This window comes from Chamaea fasciata, unplaced genomic scaffold, assembly GCF_029207755.1.
Source record: "Chamaea fasciata isolate MVZ Bird 193981 ecotype frontalis unplaced genomic scaffold, bChaFas1.0.hap1 SCAF_46, whole genome shotgun sequence".
Classification (NCBI taxonomy): Eukaryota; Metazoa; Chordata; class Aves; order Passeriformes; family Sylviidae; genus Chamaea; species Chamaea fasciata.
Window position 1 is genome coordinate 726591 of NW_027094131.1, and position 16693 is coordinate 743283.

At 58.0% G+C, this 16693-nt stretch overlaps 1 protein-coding gene across 4 annotated transcripts; it reads left to right on the forward strand.

The window, feature by feature from the left end:
* The first annotated feature begins 720 nt into the window (after positions 1-720).
* Positions 721-14771, forward strand: MAP2K7 (mitogen-activated protein kinase kinase 7). 4 transcript variants are annotated; one of them, XM_066207700.1, is made up of 12 exons: positions 721-883; positions 4308-4355; positions 7450-7585; positions 8924-8990; positions 9277-9390; positions 9931-10050; positions 10761-10868; positions 11659-11838; positions 12358-12438; positions 13007-13149; positions 13537-13582; positions 14536-14771. In XM_066207700.1, the coding sequence occupies exons 1-12, from the start codon at positions 760-762 to the stop codon at positions 14668-14670; spliced, it is 1302 nt and encodes a 433-aa protein (XP_066063797.1). In that variant the 5' UTR covers positions 721-759; the 3' UTR covers positions 14671-14771. The 4 variants fall into 4 exon arrangements, with proteins under 4 accessions (XP_066063797.1, XP_066063799.1, XP_066063798.1 ...); XM_066207701.1 differs by lacking the exon at positions 721-883 and adding an exon at positions 2462-2591; XM_066207702.1 differs by lacking the exon at positions 4308-4355 and having other exon boundaries at positions 722-883.
* The last annotated feature ends 1922 nt before the right edge of the window (positions 14772-16693 follow it).

Consider the following 16693-nt stretch of genomic DNA (forward strand, 5'->3'; position numbering starts at 1 on the left):
CTCTAAAACATCCTCAGTCCCCCATAAAGCCTTTCCGACCCACAGGACCCCTAAACAAGCTCTAATTACCCCCCCATGCCCGTAAAGCCCCATAAATATTTATATAAAGTCTTCCCCACACCGGGTCGCCCTACAGAAGCCGCAGAGGTCCAAAAACTACACCGTTTCCTCCATCGGTCTCCGCCGCCCTACGGCGGCCGGCGAGGCCCAACGTTCCTCCTTGTGCGCATGGCCGTTCCCTGTGAAGATGGCGGCGTTCGCGTACCCTCTTTGCGTACGGCGGCCAGCGGGGCCACAAACCCGCCGTGCCCTCTCCTCACCTCCTCGCCGCTCGTTCCTGCAGCGGCCAAAGGAATCTCAATCCCCGCCTTTGCCCTCCCTTCAGTTCTCCCTTTTCTAAAGCGGCGGGTAAGGCGCATAATTGCCTCCCGCCATCCGGCGCATGCGCAATGATAGCAGCCGGGGAAAATGGCGGCGCCCTCTTCTCCCTCTGTCCGTACAGCGACCCAAACCTCCGAATACAGCGTTCTGCGCATGCGCAACACCGCTGGAGGGGGAACATGGCGGCGCCCACTCTGCCCTCTTTCACTACGGCGGCCGGCGAGACGCACACTTCACAACACCCCGCCGCGCGCATGCGCATTAACCATTCCAGGAGAGAAGATGGCGGCGCCCTCCGTTCCCTCTCCCTCCGTACGGCGGCCGGCGGGGGCCTCCGAGCCCCGCCCCGCGCATGCGCCACGCGGGGGCGGGGGGAAGATGGCGGCGTCCTCGCTGGAGCAGAAGCTGTCGCGGCTGGAGGCGAAGCTGAAGCAGGAGAACCGCGAGGCGCGGCGGAGGATCGACCTCAACCTCGACATCGGCCCCGCCCGCGCCCGCCCCAGTAAGCGCGGCCGGGGCGGCGGGGCGGGATCGGCCCTGGGGGGGGGGGGGGCGGGGCGGCCGCGGGGAGGCCGCGGGGGGGGGGGAGGGGAGCGGATCGGGGCTCTGAGGGGGAGCTCGGGCCTGGGGGGGCCCTGAGGGCGGCCGGGGGGGGGGGTTGGGGGCGTTTCGGTGCGGCTCGGGCACTTCGGGGATATTTTGGGGGCAGTTTTGAGTTGCCTGCGGTTTTTTGGGGCAGTTTGGGGGGGGTTGGGGCAGGTTTGGGGTGTTTGGGGCAGGTTTGGGGTGTTTGGGGCAGTTTGAGGGTGTTTGGGGCAGTTTTGGGCTGTTTGGGGCAGTTTTGGGGTGTTTGAGGCAGTTTAGGGACATTTGAGGGTAATTTTGAGCTGTCTGGGTTTTTTTGAGGCAGTTTTGGGGTGTTTGGGGCAGTTTTGGGCTGTTTGCGGCAGTTTTGGGCTGTTTGGGGCAGTTTTGGGGTGTTTGAGGCAGTTTAGGGACATTTGAGGGTAATTTTGAGCTGTCTGGGTTTTTTTGAGGCAGTTTTGGGGTGTTTGGGGCAGTTTGGGGTGTTTGGGGCAGTTTTGGGGTGTTTGGGGCAGGTTTGGGGTGTTTGAGGCAGTTTAGGGACATTTGAGGGTAGTTTTGAGCTCTCCGGGTTTTTTTGAGGCAGTTTTGGGGTGTTTGGGGCAGTTTTGGGGTGTTTGGGGCAGGTTTGGGGCAGTTTTGGGGTGTTTGAGGCAGTTTAGGGACATTTCGGGACAGTTCTAAGTTTCCTAGATTTTGGGGGGGCAGTTTAGGGATATTTTGAGACAATTTTGGGGTGTTTGGGGCAGTTTCCGGCTGTTTGGGGTAGTTTAGGGACATTTCGGGGTTGTCTGGGGGTTTTTTGGGCAGTTTTGGGGTGGTTGGGGCAGTTTTGAGGTGTTTGGGGCAGTTCAGGGATATTTTGGGGCAGTTTTGGGGTGTTTGGGCAGTTTTGAGGTTTTTTAGGGGCAGTTCAGGGATATTTTGGGGCAGTTTTGGGGTGTTTGGGCAGTTTTGAGGTTTTTTAGGGGCAGTTCAGGGATATTTTGGGGCAGTTTTGGGGTGTTTGGGCAGTTTTGAGGTTTTTTTGGGGCAGTTCAGGGATATTTTGGGGCAGTTTTGGGGTGGTTTGGGGCAGTTTTGAGGTTTTTTTGGGCAGTTTTGGGGTGTTTGGGGCAGTTTAGGGACACTTTAGGGCACTTCTGGGTCGTTTGTGGGGCCGGGGAGGGGTTGGGGGGAGTCCGAGGCTGTTTTGGGATGTTGAAGACAATTCAGGGCCATTTTGGGCCAATTTTGGGCCATTTTAGGGCAGTTCTGGTTTGTTGTGGGGGGGTCCAGGGATGTTTAGGAGGATTTAGGGCCCTTTAAATGGTTTAGGAACATTTTTGGGGCAGCTCCGGCTCCTTTTGGGGGGCTGGGGATATTTTAGGGCACTTCTGGGACAGTTTGGGGGGTTTTTAGTGGGGTTTGGGGTTGATTTTGGGGCAGTTTTTGGGGTGCTTGGGGCAGTTTAGGGACATTTGGGGGCAGTTCTGGCTGCCTTAGGAGTTCGGGGCAGTTTTTTGGTGGGATGGGAAGAGTTTTTTGGGGGGTTTTGGGGGCCGGAGGGGGGAATTTGGGGGTCGGGAGTGGGATTTTTCTGGGGTTTCCCCCCCCAGTTGTCACCTGGAGGAGCCCCCTGCCAGGTAGGAGCCCGCAGTGAACGTTTTCCAGCTTTTCCAGAAGTTCTTTTTGGGATTTTCTGGGCCGGGGGGAGCAGCCCCCCCTGTCCCCTCCCTACTCTCCTCTTTCTTTTTCTCCCTTTTTCAAATTTAAACTCGTTTTTATCTCCCCCCAATTTAAATCCATCCCCCCCCCAAATTCATCCCTGTGCCCCCTCCCCAATTTAAGGTGAATTTCCCCCCCCAATTTAAATTCATTTCTGTGCTCCCCAGATTTATCTTTTTTTCTCTCTGGGTTTTGGTCCTGTCCCCTCCCCCCCAATTTAAATTTCATTTCAATTTAATTTAAATTTCTGTTCCCCCCCCCCACGTTTGAAGCCCATTTGTGTCCCCCCCCCCATTTCGTCCCTGTCCCCTCAACTTCAGCTCAGTTTCATTTGTCCCAATTTCAATTTATTCCTGCCCCACCCTAATTAAAGCTCACCCCTCCGTAATTTAATTAATCCCCCCATATAAATCCGTTTGTCCCCCCGATTTAAATTCATTTTTGTTTTCCGACTTAAGTTCATTTCCCTCAATTTAAATTAATTTCCTCCCCAGTTTAAATTCATTTTTGCCCCCCCAATTAAAATTCGTTCCCCCCACTTAACTCTTGCCCCCCAATTTAAATCAATTTCTCCCAATTTAAATCAATTTCCCTCCAATTTAAATTAATTCCTCCCCAGTTTAAATCAATTTCCTTCAATTTAAATTAATTTCTCCCCAGTTTAAGTTAATTTCCCCCCGGTTTAAATTAATTTTTCCCCAATTAATTATTTCCCCCTGCTTAACTCCTGCCCCCCCAATTTAAATCAATTTTCCCCAATTTAAATCAATTTTCCCCAATTTAAATAAATTTCCCCACAATTTGAATTCATTTCCCCCAATTTAAACAAATTTCTCCCAATTTAAATTAATTTCTCCCCAATTTAAATTGATTTCTCCCCAGTTTAAATTCATTTCCCCCAATTAATTATTTCCCGCCACGTAACTCCTGCCCCCCAATTTAAATCAATTTCCCCCAATTTAAATTAGTTTCTCCCTATTCAAATAATTTTCTCCCAATTTAAATAAATTTCCCCCAATTTAAATTAATTTCCCCACAATTTAAATCTATTTTCCCCAATTTAAATCAATTTCCCCCAATTTAAATCAGTTTCTCCCAATTTAAATGAAGTTCCCCCAATTTAAATTAGTTTCTTCCAATTGAAATAAATTTCTCCCAATTTAAATTAATTTTTCCCAATTTAAATTGATTTCCCCCAATTAATTATTTCCCCTAGCTTAACTCCTGCCCCCCCAACTTAAATAAATTTCTCCCAATTTAAATGAAGTTCCCCCAATTTAAATTAGTTTCTCCGAATTCAAATAATTTTCTCCCAATTTAAATTAATTTCTCCCCTATTTAAATTAATTTCCCCCCAGTTTAAATTCATTTTTGCCCCAATTTAAATGAACTTTTTGCCCCCCCCCCCCCGCAATTTAAATTAATTTCCGCCCAGTTTAAATTCATTTTTGCCCCAATTTAAATTAATTTCTGCCTCCCCCAATTTAATCAACACCCCCGGTCTCTTCTTTTATAATTTATTCTCTTTTTTCTTTTCTGTTTGTTTTTTTCTTATTATTTTTATTTTTTTTCTCCCCCCCCTCCCCCCCATTTTTTTTTATTTTCCCCCTTGTGCCCCTCCCCAAAATCTCCAGTCATCGTCATCACCCTTAGCCCCGCTCCCGCTCCGTCCCAGCGAGCAGGTACCTCCCCTTCCCCCCCCTCCCCAAAATCCCAAAATTTGGGGACCCCTCCCCATTTTAACACCCCCACCCCGTGCCTCAGTTTCCCCCCTCGGAGCAGCTTCATCCCTTCCTTCCCCTGCCCCCAAAAAATAAAAATTTTGGGGTTGTATTTTAACCCCCCCCGTGCCTCAGTTTCCCCCCCACCCCGAGCACCTTTGTCCTTCCCCCCCCCCCAAAAAAAAAATATTTGGGGGCCCCATTTTAACTCCATCCCCCCCCTGGAATGTCCCCTCTGTCCCCTCCCCCACCCTGGAATGTCCCCGTGTGTCCCCTCCCCCCGTGTGTGTCCCCAGTCCCCCCCCCCCCCCGTGGCTGTGGCATGGAGTGGCCCCCCCGGCCCCGTGGAGCATGCGGCCGCTCGGGAGAGAAAACGGGGGAAAAAAACGGGGAAAATGGGAAAGAAATGGGGAGGAAAGGGGATAAAGTGGGGGGGGGGATGGGGGGGAAGCTGGGAAAAATGGGGGAAAAAACGGGGGAAATGGGGAAAAAAGGGAAGGAAATGGGGGGATAAAGTGCGGGGGGGAAATTGGGAAAAGTGGGGGAAAAACAAGGGGAAGATGGGAAAAAATGGGGGAAATGGGGAGGAAAGGGAATGAAGTGGGGGGGATGGGGGGAAATTGGGAAAAATGGGGGAAAAACGAGGGGAAGATGGGGAAAATTGGGGGGAATGGGAAAAAAGGGGGGAAATTGGGGAAAAAAGGGAGTAAAATGGGGGAAATGGGGAAGATGGGGAAAAATGGGGGGAAATTGGGGAAGAATGGGGAGGAATGGGGAAAAATGGGGTGAAAATTGGGGAAAAATGGGGGGAAATTGGGGAGGGATGGGGGAAAACTGGGAAAAACAGGGATAACATGGGGAAGAATTGGGGGAAATGGGGAAAGTGGGGAGAAAATTGGGAAAAATGGGGGGAAATGGGAAAAAAAATGGGGGAAGTCGAGGAAGTATGGGGCGGAATGAGGGAAAAAGGGGAAATTGGGAAAAACAGGGAGAACATGGGGAAGAATGGGGGGAAATGGGGAGAAGTGGGGAAAACAGGGAGGAAACGGGGAAAAATGGGGGAAAATGGGGAGAAATTGGGGAGAAATGGGAAAAATGGGGAGAAATTGGGGAGAAATGGGAAAAATGGAGGGAAAATTGGGGAGAAATGGGAAAAATGGAGGGAAAATTGGGGAGAAATGGGGGAGAATGGGGCGAAATGTGGGAAACAGAAGAATGGAGAAAAATGGGGGGGAAATGGGGAGAAAAGGGGGAAAATTGGGAAAACCAGGGAGAACATGGGGAAAACCGTGGGAAATTGGTGAAAAATGGGAAAATGGGGGGGAATGGGAAGCTGGGTAGGAAAAGGAGGGAAAATGGGGAAAAATGGGGGGAAATTGGGAAAAATGGGGCAGGAGGGAGCTGGGAATGGGGAAATTGGGGGGAGGAAAATGGGGCAGGAATGGGGGAAGGAGAAGGGACTGGAGAAATATGGCAGGAGGAGGAGAAACGAGGAAAAATCGGGAGGAATTGCAGGAAAAAGGGGCGGGGAGAGGGAAAACGGGGCAGGAAAAGGCGAGAGGAGGCGAGGAAGGGCCAAAACTGGGGAAAAATAGGGCAGAACCCCCGGAAATGGGGCCGGACTGGTCCAAACTGGTGGGGTCTCCCCCAGTTTATGGGGTTCTGACCTTCCCCCCCCTCACTTTGGGGGTCTTGAGGAGTCTCTCCCCCCATTTTTGGGGGTCCTGACCTTTTTCTCTCTCATTTTTTTGGGGGTTCCTGATGCGTCTGTTCCCTTTTTTTGGTGTCCCCGACGAGCCTTTGCTCAGTTTTGGGGTTCCTGACGGGGGTTTTTTTGTTCCCCCTCCCCAATTTTGGGGTTATTAACTGTTTTTTTTTTTCCCCTACATGGATTTTGGGGTTCCTGCTGTGTCTCACCCCATTTTTGGGGTTCTCTCCCCGTTTTTTTTTACGTTCCCACCTCATTTTTGCTTTCTCTCCCCCGTATTTGAGGTTCATTCCCCGTTCTTGGGTTTTCTCCCCCCGTTTTTTGGGGTGATCTCTCAGTTTTCGGAGTTCTCTGTCTCGTTTGGGGGGGTTTTGTCTCCCCCCGTTTTTGGGGTGGTCTCTCCTTTTTTTGGATTCTCTGTTTTTTGGGGGTTTCTCCCCGTTTTGGGGTCCCTGATGCTTCTCTGCCTTCATTTTTGGGGTTCTGCCTCCATTTTTGGGGTTCTCTCCCCGTTTTGAGGGTTTTCCCCCCCATTTTTGGGGTCCCAGACTCTGCTCTCCCCCCATTTTCAGGGTTCTCTCCCCACTTTTGGGGTTCTCGTCCCATTTTTTTGGGTTCTCTCCCCATTTTTGGGGTTCTCCCCCCCATTTTTGGGGTTCTCCCCCCATTTTTGGGGTCCATCACTCTACTCTCTGCCCATTTTCTGAGTTCTTCCCCCATTTTTGGGGTTTTCTCCTCATTTTTGGGCTTCTCCCCCATTTTCAGGGTTCTCTCCCCATTTTGGGGTTCTCCCCCCATTTTTGGGGTTCTCCCCCATTTTCAGGATTCTCTCCCCATTTTTGGGGTTCTCTCCCCCCATTTTCAGGGTTCTCCCCACATTTTTGGGGTTCTCCCCCATTTTCAGGGTCATCTCCCCATTTTTGGAGTTCTCTCCCATTTTTGGAGTTCTCTCCCCGTTTTGGGGTTCTGCCCCATTTTCAGGGTTTTCCCCCCATTTTTGGAGTTCTCTCCCCATTTTCAGGATTTTCTCTCCATTTTTGGGGTCCTTGAAGCGTCTCCCCCCAGTGTTGTTGGTTCTCTCCCCATTTTTGGGGTTCTCCCCCATTTTCAGGATTCTCTCCCCATTTTTGGAGTTCTCTCCCCATTTTGGGGTTCTGCCCCATTTTCAGGGTTTTCTCCCCATTTTTGGAGTTCTCTCCCCATTTTCAGGGTTTTCTCTCCGTTTTTGGGGTCCTTGAAGCGTCTCCCCCCAGTGTTGTTGGTTCTCTCCCCATTTTGGGGGTTCTCTCCCCACTTTCGGGGTTCTCCCGCCGTTTTTGGGGTCGCTGACTGTGCTCTCCCCCCCAGCCCTGCAGCTGCCCCTGGTGAGCGAGGGGGGCCGGGGGGGGCCCCCCGAGAGCCCCCAGCCCGCGCCCCCGCCCCGGCCCCGGCAGATGCTGGGGCTGCCCCCGCCCCCCTTCCTGGTGCCGCGCAGCCTGGAGAGGTGAGGACACGCCCCCGAGCCCTGATTGGCTGACTGCGGGGAGCCTGGGGGCTGATCGGCCGATGGGAGAGGTCCTGAGTGCTGATTGGCTGATGGGGGAGGCCCTGGGTGCTGCTTGGCCAATGGGGGAGGTCCTGGGTGCTGATTGGCGAGAGGGTTCAGGGGGGATCCTGTGTCCTGATTGGCCAGCAGAGGGTCACGTGCCCTGATTGGCCAGAGGTTTGGTGAGATCCTGTGCTCTAGTTGGCCAGAGGTCTGGGGGAATCCTGTGCCCTGATTGGCCAGCAGTCTAGAGGGATCCCAGGCTCAGACTGGCCAGAGGAGGGTCATGTGTCCTGATTGGCCAGAGGTCTGTGGAGATCCTGTGCTCTGATTGGCCAATGGAGGATCACGTGCTCTGAATGGCTAGGGGCGGGTCATGTGCCCTGATTGGCTGGAGGTTCTGTGCTCTGATTGGCCAGAGATCAGGGAGGATTCCATGCAGTGATTGGGTAGAACTGCAGGGAGATAACATGAACTGATGGGCTGAGCAGGAGGCTTGTGCTGATTGGCTGGATGGACAGGAGTCTGTTGGTGGTGATTGGCCAGAGATCCAGGGACATCCTGTGCTCTGATTGGCCAGAGATTCAGTGGCATCCTGTGCTCTGATTGGCCAGAGATCCAGGGACATCCTGTGCTCTGATTGGCCAGAGATTCAGTGACATCCTGTGCTCTGATTGGCCAGAGATCCAGGGAGATCCTTTACTCTGATTGGCCGGAGAGCCAAGGGCCCTGTGTGCTCTGGTTGGCTGGACATGAGGCTTTGCTCAGCGATTGGTTGATGTTCAGGAGACTGCGGGTGCTGATTGGCTGCTGCTCTGCGGGCTCACAGGTTCTGATTGGCTGGAGCTCTGAGGAGTGCTGTGTTCTCATTGGTCAGAGCTTTGGGGTGATCTCAAGCACTGATTGGCAGCAACAGAACCTGCAGCAGCTGCTTGGTTGATGATTCAGAGGATGCCAGTTGCTGATTGGCTGGGTAGGCAGGAGAGCTGTGTGCTCATTGGCCAGGAGTGTAAGAGCCCCTGATTGGTCCGGTGACAAGGAGCCCCAGGCAGGCGGGATTTCCTTTGCTGTGATTGGCCTGAGTTCTGATTCCCCCTGTGCTGATTGGCCAGGCTCTCCCCATGCCCTATGCTGATTGGTCAGACTCTCCCTGTGCTTTGAGCTGATTGGTTGGGATCTCCCCCTTTCCTGAGCCAATTGGCTGGGCTCTCCCCATGCCCCTAGCTCTGATCTGATTGGCTGAGCTCTTCTCATGCCCTGATCTGATTGGCTGAGCTATTCCATTGCCCCCCCCAGCATCGAGATCGACCAGAAACTGCAGGAGATCATGAAACAGACGGGTTACCTGACCGTGGGGGGACAGGTGAGTGTGGGAGGAGTTACCTGACCGTGGGGGACAGGTGAGCATGATGGCGGGTTACCTGACTGTGGGGGGACAGGTGAGTGTGGGAGGAGTTACCTGACCGTGGGGGGACAGGCGAGCATGGTGGGAGGGGTTACCTGGCCGTGGGGGCCCAGGTGAGCACAGTGGGGGGGTTACCTGGCTCTGAGGCACAGGTGAGGGTGGGAGGGATTACCTGGCTGTGGGGGCCCAGGTGAGCACAGGGCTCTCCCAGGGGGTCCCTGACCCCCCCTTGCGCTGCCCCCAGCGGTACCAGGCCGAGATCAACGACCTGGAGAACCTGGGCGAGATCGGCAGCGGCACCTGCGGGCAGGTGTGGAAGATGCGCTTCCGCAAGACCGGCCACGTCATCGCCGTCAAGGTGGGCCCTGTCTCTGCCCTGGGGACATCGGGGTGACCTGTGACCCCCCGCTGACCCCGTGGCCCCCCGGTGACCTCACTGGTGACTCCATGACACTCCTGGTCGCCCCGTGACCCCTGAATGACCCCCCAGTGACCCCCCTGGTGACCTGGTGACCCCCCTGTGACCCCCTCCCCAGTGACACCTGTGACCCCCCTGGTGACCCCCCCAGTGACCCTGTGACCCCCTGGTGACCTCTGTGACCCCCTCCAGTGATCCCTGTGACTCTCCCTGTGACCCCCCCGGTGACCCCCCTGGTGACACCATGACCCCCGATGACCCCCCCATGACCCCCTGGCGACCCCCCATGACCCCTGGTGACCCCATGACCCCCCACTAACCCCCCATGACCCCCTGGTGACCCCATGACCCCCCCGGTAACCCCCCATGACCCCCTGGTGACCCCATGACCCCCCGGTGACCCCTTGGTGACCCTGTGACCTCCCCGGTGACCCCCCATGACCCCACGGTGACCCCATGGTGACCCCGTGCCCCCCCCAGCAAATGCGTCGCTCGGGGAACCGCGAGGAGAACAAGCGGATCCTGATGGATCTGGACGTGGTGCTCAAGAGCCACGACTGCCCCTACATCGTGCAGTGCTTCGGCACCTTCATCACCAACGTGAGCACCTGGGGACACCTGGGGACACCTGGGACACCTGGGGACACCGGGGACACCTGGGTGCAGCTGGGGACACCTGGGGCAGCTGGGGATATGTGAGACACGCCTGGGATACACCTGGGGCTTTGGGTACACATCGTGCAGTGCTTCAGCACCTTCATCACCAACGTGAGCACCTGGGGACAGCTGGGGGCAGCTGGGAACACCTAGGGGCAGCTGGGACAGCTGGGGACACCCTGGGATACACCTGGGGACACCTGGGGGCAGCTGGGGACACCTGGGGATACCTGGGGACACCTGGGACACGTGGGACACCTGGGGGCAACTGGGGACACCTAGGGACACCTGGGATACCTGGGGACACCTGGGGGCAGCTGGGAACACCTGGGGATACCTGGGGACACCTGGGACACGTGGGACACCTGGGGGCAACTGGGGACACCTAGGGACACCTGGGATACCTGGGGACACCTGGGGGCAGCTGGGATATGTGAGACACACCTGGGATACACCTGGGGCTCTGGGTACCCATCGTGCAGTGCTTCGGCACCTTCGTCACCAACGTGAGCACCTGGGGACACGTGGAGGGCTGGAGGGCTGGGTCTGTCCGTGGCCCCCCCAGTGCCCCCCAGTGCCATCCCAGTGCCATCCCAGTGCCATCCCAGCCCCTCCCAGTGCCCGCAGTCCCCGCAGTGTCCCCGTGTCCCCAGACCGACGTGTTCATCGCCATGGAGCTCATGGGCACCTGCGCCGAGAAGCTCAAGAAGAGGATCCAGGGCCCCATCCCCGAGCGCATCCTGGGCAAGATGACGGTGGCCGTGAGTGACACTGGGGACAGCGGGGACACTGGGAACACTGGGGACAGGCGGAGTGACCCTGGGGTTCTGGGCAAGATGACGGTGGCCGTGAGTGACACTGGGGACAGCGGGGACATTGGGGACACCAGGGACACTGGGGACAGGCGGGGTGACCCTGGGGTTCTGGGCAAGATGACAGTGGCCGTGAGTGACACTGGGGACACTGGGGACACTCAGGGTATTGGCGTCACTTGGAGACACTGGGGACATTGGGGACAGTCAGGGGGATCCTGGTCAAGGTGATGGTGGTGGTGACACTGGGGATGTTGGGGACACTGGGGACTGTCCCTGTCCCACAGGTGGTGAAGGCGCTGCTGTACCTGAAATAGAAGCACGGGCGGGACGGAGTGTCCTGGGCAGGGTGACAGTGACAGCAAACAGTGGGGGTGACACAGGTGACACACAGGTGACATTCCCCATCCCCAGATGGTGAAGGCGCTGCTGTATCTGAAGGAGAAGCACAGGGAGGGACGGAGTGTCCTGGGCAGGGTGACAGTGACAGTGAGCAGTGTGATGGTGACACAGAGATAACACAGGTGACACACAGGTGACACAGGTGACACACAGGTGACACAGGTGACATTCCCCACCCCCAGACTGTGAAGGCGCTGCTGTACCTTAAGGAGAAGCACGGGGTGACACATGGGGGTGTCCTGGGTGGGGTGACAGTGACAGTGAGCAGTGTGATGGTGACACAGAGATAACACAGGTGACACACAGGTGACGCACAGGTGACATTCCCCGTCCCCAGATCGTGAAGGCGCTGCTGTACCTGAAGGAGAAGCACGGCGTGATCCACAGGGACGTGAAGCCCTCCAACATCCTGCTGGACGAGCGGGGCCAGATCAAACTCTGCGACTTCGGCATCAGCGGCCGCCTGGTGGACTCCAAGGCCAAGACACGGAGCGCGGGCTGCGCGGCATACATGGCGGTGAGGGGACACTGGGGGGACACGGGGACACTGGGGGGACACGGGGACATGGGGACACTGGAGGGACACGGGGACACTGAGGTTAGGGACATCCCCCAGCCCCACAGTGGGGTTTGGGGGGCTCAGGGGAGTTTTGGGGTCCCCAGGATTGGGGGAGGAGTGTTGGGGCGGGTCCCCGGCTTTGGGGCTGTTTGGGGATTCCCAGGTGTGGGGTTTTGGGGTCTCCAGGTGTGGGGTTTGGGTGTTTGCCGTCTCCCCAGGTGTGGGGTTCCCAGGTTTGGGGTTCTGGGGACTCCCCAGGTCTGAGGGTGCTGAGGGTCCCCCAGGTGTGGAGTTTGGGGTGTTTGGGGGTTCCCTGGTTTGGGATTTGGGATTTTGGGGTTCCGGGGTTCCCCCAGGTGTGGGATTTTGGGGTCCCCCCAGGTTTGGGGTGTCTGGGGTCCCCCCATGTCGGGTTTTTGGGGTTCGGGGGTCCGTGCCCCCCCGGTGCCCCCCGACTCCCCGTCCCATCCCCCCCAGCCCGAGCGCATCGACCCCCCCGACCCCACCAAGCCCGACTACGACATCCGGGCCGACGTCTGGAGCCTCGGCATCTCCCTGGTGAGTGACTGTTCTCACATTGTCCCCACACTGTCCCCACACTGTCCCCAGATGGTCACCAGCTGGCCCAACCCGCCCCAGTGTCCCCAAGCTTCCCCAGCTGTCACCAGTGTCCCCAAACTGTCCCCGAACTGGTCCTGAGCTGTCCCCAACCGACCCACCCCAGCGTCCCCAGCTGTCCCCAGTGTCCCCAAACTGGTCCCAGGTGTTCCCAGATCATCACCAGGTGTCCCCAGCCGGCCCCAAACTGTCACTAGGCTGTCCCCAGCTGTGCCCAGCCTGTCCCCAAGGGTCCCCAAACTGGCCCCAGCCAGCCCCAAGTTGGCCACAGATTGTCCCCAACTGTCCCCATGTGTCCCCAACTGTCCCGACTGTCCCCACTTGGTCCTATCACCTGCCTGTGTCACACCTGTCACACTTGTCATACCTGTCGCACCTGTGTCACATTTGTGTGTCACACCTGTCCCCAGGTGGAGCTGGCCACGGGGCAGTTCCCGTACCAGAACTGCTGTCCCTGTCACACCTGTGTCACACCTGTGTCACACCTGTGTGTCACACCTGTCCCCAGGTGGAGCTGGCCACGGGGCAGTTCCCGTACCAGAACTGCAAGACGGATTTCGAGGTGCTGACCAAGGTGCTGCAGGAGGATCCGCCCCTGCTGCCCCCCGCCATGGGCTTCTCCGGGGACTTCCAGGCCTTCGTCCGCGACTGGTGCGTGACACGGGGACACCCGGGGGACATGAGGACACCCGGGGGACACGGGGACACCCGGGGGACATGGGGATACTGGGACACCCGGGGACACACTGGGGATACACGGGGAACACAGGGACACGGGGATACCGGGACACCCAGGGGACACATGGGGGACATGGGGACACACGGGACACACGGGGGACATGGGGCCATGGGCATACAGAGGGGACATGGAGGGGACACAGCCCCAGGGGTCCCCAGGGTGCTCCAGGGACTTCCAGGCTTTTGTCCGTGACTGGTGGGTGACACTGGGGACACACAGGGGATGTGGGGACACACAGGGTACAGGGGGGACAGGCCTGGGGGTCCTGCAGGTGCTCACCCCCCTGTCCCCTTCCCCAGCCTCACCAAGGACCACAGGAAGAGACCAAAGTACAACAAGTTACTGGTGAGTGACACCTGTCATTGTCACCTGTCACCTGTCATTGTCACACCTGTCACTTGTTACTGTCGTCTGTCACATCTGGCACTGTCACATCTGTCAGCTGTCATTGTCACCTGTCACACCTGTCACTGTCACCTCTCCCTGTCACACCTGTCACACCCATCCCCTGTCACACCTGTCCCCTGTCACACGTGTCCCTGGGGCCACCTCCCCATCATGGCTGTCACCAGAGCCACGGCCACCCCCTCCCTGTCCCGTGTCCCCAGGGGCTGTGTGTGTCACCTGTGGGGACCTGCGCATGATGCCACCGTCCCCGGGGGTCCCCAGGTCCCTGTCACCTCCCGTGTGTCTGCAGTGTCCCTGTGTCCCCAAGGCCATGGCCCTGTCCCCACCTTGTCCCCAGACCCTCATCCCTCGGTGCTCCATCCCCATGTCCCCAAGCTGTGTCCCCCAACGTCCCTGCAGTGCCCACGTCCTCACATCCCCCAATGTCCCCGTGTCACCACGTCCCCGTGTCATGTCCCCAGCGTCACCATGTCCCTGCTTGTTCCCATATCCCCAATGACTCCATGTCCCCGTGTCCTCACTGTCCCTGCTGTCCCTGCTGTCCCCATATCCCCCAATGTCCCCTGCTATCCCCGTGTCCCTGCTGTCCCCATGTCCCTGCTGTCCCCACGTCCCTGCTGTCCCAATATCCCTGTTGGTCCTCTGTCCCTGATGTCCCCGTGTCCCCTGCTGTCCCTGCCGTCCTCTGCTGTCCCCATGTCCCCGCTGTCCCCATGTCCCTGCTGTCCCCGTGTCCCCTGCTGTCCCTGCTGTCCCCTGCTGTCCCCATGTCCCTGATTCCCCTGCTGTCCCTCTGTCTCTGCTGTCCCCATGTCCCTGCTGTCCCAATATCCCTGCTGTCCCCATGTCCCTGCTGTCCCCATGTCCCTGACGTCCCCGTGTCCCCACAGGAGCACACCTTCATCAAGCGCTACGAGACGCTGGAGGTGGACGTGGCCACCTGGTTCAAGGACGTGATGGCCCGGACAGAGTCCCCGCGCCCGGGGGGTGGCCTGGGCCACCACCTGCCCTTCTTCACCAGGTAGCGCCCGCCCGGCGCCGCCACGCCCTGCAGGGACAGCGGGGACAGCCGGGCCACCTCCGGGGACAGGGACAGCGGGGACGGCCCCGGGACAGCGCCTGGCACTGGGACACCCGGCACGGGGACACCGGGGACAGCCCTGGGACATCTCCTGGGACACCGGGGTCAGCAGAGACACCTCTGGAGATACCGGGGACAACCAGGACATCCCGGGGACAGCAGAGACACCACTGGGGACAGCCGGGCCATCCCCTGTGACACTGACAGGGACAGGGACAGCCAGGCCACCCAGGACTGGGACACAGCCCTGGGACAGGGACACTAGTGACATCTGCTGGGGGTGGTGACAGCTGTGCCACCCCCGTGTGACGTCCGCCCTGACGGTGACGCTGCCACGGCCATCACAGCCCTGGCCTGGCCTGGAGTGTCCCCAGCGTGTCCCCTCCCGCTGTCCCCACCTTGCCGAGGCCAGGGGACACTCCTGTCCCCTCTGTGTCCCCCTGGCCGTGTCTCAGTTTCCCACGGGGTCCTGTGTGTGTCCCGACGGGTGGGGACAGGACGGGGAGGTGGCAGCGTGGGTGTGACACTGGGAAGTGACGCTCTGGGAAGTGACACTCGGACGTGACACACTGGGAGGTGGCCCAGGGACATGGACATGGCTGGGGGATGTGACACGGGTGTGACACGGGTGTGGCACTGGGGCCGGCAATCGGCCCCAAGGAGACACTGAGGGGACACGGCGACGGCACTCGGGGACACGGCGACGGCGCAGGAATGTGACACGGGATGGGACAGCGTGGAGAGCCAGCACGGGGATGTGACAGCGAGGGGACACGGCAGGATGGCACCGAGATGGTACCGGGAGGTGACACAGCGATGGCACCAGAATGTGACACTGGGATGGCACTGGGATGTGACACGGGGACACAGGACGAAGATGGCACTGGGAGGTGACACAGGGATGGCACCGGGATGTGACACGGGGACACCGGATGGAGATGGCACCGAGAGGTGACACCGGGATGGCACCAGGATGTGACACTGGGATGGCACTGGGACATGACACGGGGACACCGGATGGAGATGGCACCAGGCAGTGACACAGCGATGGCACCGGGATGTGACATGAGGTCACAGGATGGAGATGGCACCAGGATGTGACACTGGGATGGCACTGGGACGTGACACGGTGACGTAGAACGAAGATGGCACTGGGAAGGGACATGGGACACAGGGATGGCACCGAGATGGCACCAGTAAGTGACACTGGACAGAGGTGGCACCAGGATGGCACAGGACGGAGGTGGCACCAAGAGGTGACACAAGACAGATGGTGCAGGATGGAGGTGGCACCAGGAAGTGACACGGGGACGCAGAACAAGAGGTGGCACCGGGAGGTGACACAGGACAGATGGCACCAGGATGGCACAGGATGGAGGTGGCACCGGGAAGTGACAGAGGGCAGAGGTGGCACCGGGATGGCACAGGATAGACGTGACACCGGGAAGTGACACGGGGACACAGAACAGAGATGGCACCAGGGGGTGGCACAGGGATGGCACCGGGATGACACAGGACAGAGATGTCCCCAGGCTGTGACAACGGGGACACGGCGCTGAAGGACACGGAGCAGTGGCTTGGGGACACGGACACGTCACAGACGCGACATCGCAGGGCCTGGTCCTGGGGATGTGACACTGGCGTGTGACACCAGGATGTGACACTGGCGTGTGACACCAGGGATGTGACACCGGGATGTGACACCGACGTCTGACATCAGGGATGTGACACTGCAATGTGACACTGGCGTGTGACACCACATGTGACACCAGGATGTGACACTAGCGTGTGACACTGGGGATGTGACACCCCGATGTGACACCAGGGATGTGACACCGCGATGTGACACCAGGGATGTGACACCTGGGATGTGACACCGCGATGTGACGCCAGGGATGTGACACCGGCGTGTGACACCAGGGATGTGACATGGCGATGTGACACCGGGGATGTGACACCGTGATGTG

What these genes read in the sequence shown, in the direction of transcription:
- MAP2K7 (XM_066207700.1), top strand. Translation starts at nt 760, where the DNA reads ATGGCGGCGTCCTCGCTGGAGCAGAAGCTGTCGCGGCTGGAGGCGAAG. An exon ending in CCCCGCCCGCGCCCGCCCCA is followed by an intron (nt 884 to 4,307) that starts GTAAGCGCGGCC and finishes CAAAATCTCCAG; the next exon opens with TCATCGTCATCACCCTTAGC. An exon ending in GTGCCGCGCAGCCTGGAGAG is followed by an intron (nt 7,586 to 8,923) that starts GTGAGGACACGC and finishes TGCCCCCCCCAG; the next exon opens with CATCGAGATCGACCAGAAAC.